Below are 6,810 nucleotides of genomic sequence, written 5' to 3'. Positions count from 1 at the left end.
ATGAATGCATTCAGAAAATTTAGTTGATGTTGCTTTGCATTTCAGATTATCATTTGAGAGCAAGGCAGCTGGTGTAAGGCATTTAGCAGTGGTAGTGTCCTCTGTAAATTGATGTTATAGGCTGCTTAGGCTCCAGGCAGCAGAATTTGCATCTGATCCCTTCTGATGCCAGACTGAAGACCAGAATTTCAAAATTCATTGTCAGAGCAGGTATTTGAAGTCTTCTCTTGCTCACAGTGAAGCCTTGCCACTTTCATTTGACAGAACACACTCCATGTAAAGAAGGGTTGACATAGTAGAAGGAAAATTTTCCAGTACACTTTTCTTGAAGTAGAGCATCTGGTGTGTCAATTTTACAGGAAGGGTGATAGAATATAACTAATGAGATTTGTATGGGAAGCAACAAGCAGAAGTTATTGCAATTTTTCATCTATCTAAATGATAATGGGCAATTAGTGTTATTTGCTTTTCTTAAACTGGATTTTTTACAGTGTTTATTCCAAGAAAGGAAGAAAGAAAGAAACAAAAACAAACAAAACTGTTGCTGTATTCTAAATATCTGCTTAAATAAATTGTCATTTTTTTCAGTGACAAGCAAAGTTATTAAATTCAAGATAAGCCACAGATGCTTCAGAACTTAAAATTATGAAGAGAAGCATGCACACAGTCTGTGTACTTGTGCTAATGGATAAACAGAATACAGAAGGCATTAATTACTCTTCAGATGTTTTGCTAGTCTTGTGTTTCTTGTGATTAAAATTACCATGAAGTTCTTTCTCCGAGGTGTGAATACCTGACCATTTCATCAGTGGCAGTCAAGTCAGACACAGAAACATTTGTTTGACTGTCTTTGCTGGAAGCAGTATGCAAGTGTGAGTAGCAAGATGATGTTTGTTGCTTATGGAAATGTTTAGGTTTAGAAGCTACATTACTATCTGTCTCTGTCTTCAAAATGGCTTTTATAGCCCTACCACCTAATAGCTAGCTTTGTACTATACACATTTCCAAGACTCTTTGAATGAATGCCATCTGACAGAAAACAAAGGTTAATTATCTTTGAAGAACGGCTTTGTGTTTGCTGTGTTTTAAGCCAGAGTGCACAGAGACAAATGTCATTATTTGCAGAATGCCTGTAGATCCTGTCAGGCTTTAGGAGAAGTCTTTTTGGTTGGTTTATACCAGAACACAATGTTCTGTAAAATCTAGATAGCACTTGTAATGAGATTTATATAAAGATCCTGATTATCACGTGGCTCCAGAAGGATGTGGGAGTGCAAATGAAGATCTGCCAGAACAGGATGAAGACCTAGCTGAGTAAAGGAAAGGTGCATCAGTAGCATTATTAGAGAGAGCAGGAAATCAAGTTTTCTGGAAAAAGAAACAAACTTATTAAACCTTAAATGTAGTCAACAGGATATCTGTTATGCCTGTGTATTTGTTAATGGAGTCTACCTTCCTTTCATATATTGTGCTCCTTAGGATATATAGGTGGCTAAACATTGATAAATGCTTTAATTTGAAGTGGAACTTTTGTTTCACTCCAGTACCTGACATTACGCTACCAATAAAATATTTTCAGCCTGTGAATGTTAAGTGTTTTCCTCTCAGATGCGTGTTTAAAATTCTTGGAAATGTATTTCTGAAGTGTTTCCTTTAAAAGCTTTGAGGAGTCTCAGCTGATTTAATTTTTTTGCGAGGTACTCATGGCCTTGCCTTTCTGATCAGGTTAGAGGCCTTTGTGTTTCCTCTTTGAGAAGCTAAATGCAGCACACTACCTTGCAGCTGGGGAAATAAGAATGGTCTCAGTTCATTCCAAGAGGCACGCTGGAGATACTAGACTTTTTTTGAAAAATAAAATCAGCTCTACATCTCTTCAGTACACTTGCTGATGTTTTGATTATTGACTTTTGTAAGGTATTACAAGAGGGGAAATAAGTATCTGGCTGCTGCTTCTTAGTTGGCTAATAACCTTTTTTCAGTATCGCTCTTACTACATGGACTGAAGAGTCTGCACTCAGAGCTGCTTGGTACGTGTTTTCCCTGCAGCAGGTTCACTGCTGTGCCAGCAATTCAGCTAAAGGCCAGGTTAGGTCACTTAAAATAGGCACCATCTTCTCCAGTCTTAGACACATAAATGTAAACACCTTCTGGCTATGGGGAATGACTGTGGAATGAAAATACTGAGAGAGTTGGAAAGGAAGGACACTGTGACAAAAAAGACTTGATTGTATGCTTCATCCTCAGACCTTTTTGCAGGCAATGCTTGCCTCTTACTTTCCATGTTTCTGACAAGGCAGTGGTCACACAACTGTGCCAGCAATTAAGAAATCAGAAATAAGAACGAATCCAATAAAATATGAGTGATCAAAAAGGTTGGTTGTGTTGTGGTTTTGTTTGTTAACAAGAATACAATAGGGGACTTTTTCTTGATTTCAGTAAGGCATTTGATACTGTCTCCCACAGCATCCTCGTAGATAAGCTAAGGAAATGTGGGCTTGATGATCAGGTAGTGAGGTGGATCAAGAACTGGTTGAAAGGAAGAAGGCAGAGAGTTGTGGTCAGTGGGGCAGAATCTAGCTGGAGGTCTGTGACTAGTGGAGTACCTCAGGGGTCGGTGCTGGGACCAGTGCTGTTAGGTATTTTCATCAACGACCTGGATGAGGGAACTGAGTGTACCCTCAGCAAGTTTGCTGATGATACTAAACTGGGAGGAGTGGCTGACACACCAGAAGTCTGTGCTGCCATTCAGCGAGACCTGGATAGGCTGGAGAGTTGAGCGGGGAGAAACCTGATGAAATTCAACAAGGGCAAGTGTAGAGTCTTGCATCTGGGGAAGAACAACCCCATGTACCAGTAGAGGTTGGAGGTTGACCTGCTGGAAAGTAGTGAAGGGGAAAGGGACCTGGGGGTCCTGGTGGATAGGAGGATGACCATGAGCCAGCAATGTGCCTTTGAGGCCAAGAAGGCCAGTGGCATCCTAGGGTGTATTAGAAAGGGTGTGGTTAGTAGGTCAAGAGAGGTTCTCCTCCCCCTCTATTCTGCCTTGGTGAGGCTGCATCTGGAATATTGTGTCCAGTTCTGGGCTCCTCAGTTCAAGAAGGACAGGGAACTGCTTGAAAGAGTCCATCGCAGATCCACAAAGATGATTAAGGGAGTGGAACATCTCCCTTATGAGGAGAGGCTGAGGGAGCTGGGTCTCTTTAGCTTGGAGAAGAGGAGACTGAGGGGTGACCTCATCAATGTTTACAAATATGTAAAGGGTGAGTGTCCGGATGATGGAGCTAGGTTTTTTTCAGTGATATCCAGTGATAGGACAAGAGGCAGTGGGTGTAAACTAGAGCATAGGATGTTCCACATTAACATCAGGAAGAACTTCTTTACTGTGAGAGTGACAGAGCACTGGAACAGGTTGCCCAGGGGGGTTGTGGAGTCTCCTACATTGGCCCGCCCGGACAAGTTCCTGGGTGATGTACTCTAGGTTACCCTGCTCTTGCAGGGGGGTTGGACTAGATGATCTTTTGAGGTCCCTTCCAACCTTTGGGATTCTGTGATTCTGTGACTTTGTCAGAAGGGAATCAGATGAGCAGTTTGTGTGCACTGTTGGGTAGAACAGCTTACCTGGTGCAGATTGCAAGTTTGATTCCACTGACAGCAGGGGTTTAAGGTGTGATCACAAATGTAGTTTTCTGTCTCTTTGTATTTATCACATCCATTATTATAGCCTGTGCAATTGGATTCTTTCCTTCAAATTCAGCTGTTTAGAACACAAACTCTGTCTGGAAGATGTCTGTCTAGACTCTCCTTTTGGTTAAAGGGGAGAAATAGCTTCTTCAGGAGTGTGATCCATCTCATTCCGGTCTACATTGGGCCTAAACAAGCCAGATGAATTGAACTCAGGAAGTTCCTATTTCTCTCCATTAACTTTAGAAAATGAGGAGAAGCAATTCATACAAAGTCATTTGTGTTGTGAAAGTCTGATGTTAAGGAGACCACACTGATCCTGGATGTCTTCAATTACATAAGTTTAGTTCTGAAAGCATATAGTTTCTGTCACAAAACTGTAATTGGGCATTATTGTGAAGGCACAAGCTGATATAAGAGGTAACTTTGAGAATCCCTTAAGAAAGCTGCATTGTTTGTCACCTGCATGATTTAAAAAAGCACACACACACAAATGCACACACATATAAAAATAGATATTAATTTCTACTTATTAAAACTGTAATAAAAAAAAATCATTGCCAGAATCTGGCTTTCCTACTCATAACTTGTTAGTTATTTCCATCACCTGTAAGAAATGGCATAGTGTTAGCCAACACAGTGAACAGACACCAGTTTGAAGACAGTACATTATTGCAAAATCTGTTAAGACAGTATCTTTTAGGTGACAGGTTTTGAAAGCACTGGAGTACAAAAATACATTTTTAACTAATGATTTAGATAAATGTAAATTATTCTGGAAGAACTGTGGTTCAGAGAGGCTTTTCCATGTTACAGAGTGGAACTGTGAGGATGTGCACTGGCTAAAATTATACAGATATATCATGCTTTGCTGCGTGTTCAGTTTTTCCCCTCTAAAAAGCTGTTTTATTGAGATTAAATTATTGTAGGGATATGAAAAGGTGTAGTTTGCTCTGAATTTATCCTTGGAGGACCAGCAGATCATTGCTTTTTCTCTGAAATTAGATAGAAGGATCCAGATGGCAGATTTCAAGCCCATCAGGTGTTTAAAATATGCCCCTCAGCTAAATGAAATATTATGGTTAAATCTGCCATGGCCTTTTTATTGCTCTGTGATACACTTGACAACTGCAGCCGTGAGAAAGAGAAGCTACAAGTAGCCCAGTCAGCCTGAAGTGGAGTAGGTCAGTGTTTGGTTTCTTTGGCCACACAGACCTGGTTTATGGAATCATTAAATCCGTCATGTTGTAAGCTCCCATGGAGGCAGTGAATTTGTTCCCAGATACTATGCCGTAGAATTAGAGAAGCAATGTAAGTGAAACATGAAGGGGAGAAAAAAGGACACCCTCCCCATCACCAGGAAAACAATAATCCCACATCTCTAAGAATTCCTCAGTAATAATAGTAGTAATAATGAAGTGCATCTGGGCTGGTGCCTTGTACTGCATTTCTCAGCTGGCACTCTTTCAGAACTGTCACATTAGGCTGAGTGCTGATAATTCGTATACCAGAATCCTTTTATCTGAACAGAGCAACGTCTTCACTGTGTACTTTTGGCAAAGGAAATGTACTGCTTTTCAGTATCTTTGCAAAGCAATATAGGCTTTTCCTTGCATATTGACAAACTGCTGCTAATCATGAAGAAAGAGTAAACCTGTCTGTGCTCTTGCAGTAACTATAAGTACTTGCACTCAAATCAGCTTTCAACACAGGGGCAATTGCTGCCTGATTCAGAGAAGAGGATGTTTGGGTTATTTATAGGCATGCATATGTAGATGTTTATACAGATGCTGATTTAGGGAAGCTAATACAGTTTTAGCATCTTCTCTGTTTCTTGCTTGTTTCTTCGTTTAAAAAAAAAAAAAAAAAACAACAAAAGCAGCCACAACCAAAAAAAAGCCTTTTATTGAATAAACAAAGTTGAATAAACAACTTTGTTTATTCAATAAACTGTAGGGAAAGGTAGCTATAGCTTGGTGAGCATTAGCAAGGAACTCATTTTGTGAAAGCAAAGAGCAAGATTTTTATCCAGAAGGTTGTAAGATCATAGTCAGTCCTGCATAAGCTGTCTTTGATAACTCCCGTGAATTGTAAGGACTGTTCCTGAGTGTAAATGCTCACGGCTAAAGTGTCATTGGTGCTTCCCCTTTCATGAGAATGTTACCCTGCAACAAGGTCATCCTGAGTTAACTATGCTTACATCTGAACTCTTCCTGTGATTTTCAGATTCCAGAGGGGCGACTACCACATTGATGTCTGCATCAATGACTACCTGGATGTGTTCTGCCCTCACTACGAAGATTCAGTTCCGGAAGATAAGACCGAACGCTATGTTCTGTACATGGTGAACTTTGATGGCTACAGCTCCTGCGATCACACTTCCAAAGGGTTCAAGAGGTGGGAATGTAATCGGCCGCATTCCCCAAATGGACCTTTGAAGTTCTCGGAAAAGTTCCAGCTCTTCACGCCCTTCTCTCTAGGATTTGAGTTCAGGCCAGGCCGGGAATATTTCTATATCTGTGAGTATATAGAGATTTACTACTGTTGCACCCCAGATGCAAGAAACCTAGCTAATTTTTCATCTATGCAGTGTGGAAATACAGAGGGCCAAATGCTATATAATGCAGATGTCTTACAGTAAATGCAGGCTTAACTATCCCCAGACATACTAGCTAGGAACCTAGATAGTGAAACTGAGATTAAATCACAGCTTCTTTTCTCACATGAAATAGCATGTCAGCCTGTTCACTGAACCGTGGTCGACTTTTAAAGCGAAACACACTATTATGTTTATTCCAGCATTCTGAGGTGGCAAAGGAGGAGGAGACGACAAGAAGAGTAGGATGGAAGCTGTCCACAAATATGATGAAAATAATTAATCCTTTGCTCAGTTAAAATGTTATTGTCTCCGTAATTACCCAAAGGCAGTGAGGCCTCTCTAGTTGCCAAGTGGTATGGTTACTGATGCTAGTACTCCAGTAATATTTAAAGTTTTAATTTGTTAGGGTGCATGTTTCTAGCATAGAGCCAAGTAGCTTTTTTTATTTCCTTCCTTTCCACACCCCATTTTTCTTAAACAAGCTGTTTCTGCCAGGGTGGGCAATGTGGGAGCAGGTGACAAGCAGCAGA

At 40.5% G+C, this 6,810-nt stretch overlaps 1 protein-coding gene across 1 annotated transcript; it reads left to right on the top strand.

Annotated features, from left to right (window-relative positions):
- Nucleotides 1-5,905: 5,905 nt before the first annotated feature.
- On the top strand, nucleotides 5,906-6,526 carry LOC133216961 (ephrin-A5-like; the record flags this gene model as incomplete). The annotated part of the gene is made up of 1 exon (XM_061362060.1): nucleotides 5,906-6,526. A coding segment is annotated over one exon (417 nt), but the record flags the coding sequence as incomplete, so codon positions are not given.
- Nucleotides 6,527-6,810: the final 284 nt, after the last annotated feature.

The sequence above is a fragment of the Neopsephotus bourkii genome, unplaced genomic scaffold (genome assembly GCF_033783945.1).
Source record: "Neopsephotus bourkii isolate Nb327-2 ecotype Australia unplaced genomic scaffold, CSIRO-AGI_Nbou_v1 NB_1078, whole genome shotgun sequence".
NCBI classification, from domain to species: domain Eukaryota; kingdom Metazoa; phylum Chordata; class Aves; order Psittaciformes; family Psittacidae; genus Neopsephotus; species Neopsephotus bourkii.
This window is presented reverse-complemented; position numbering and strand designations above follow the sequence as displayed.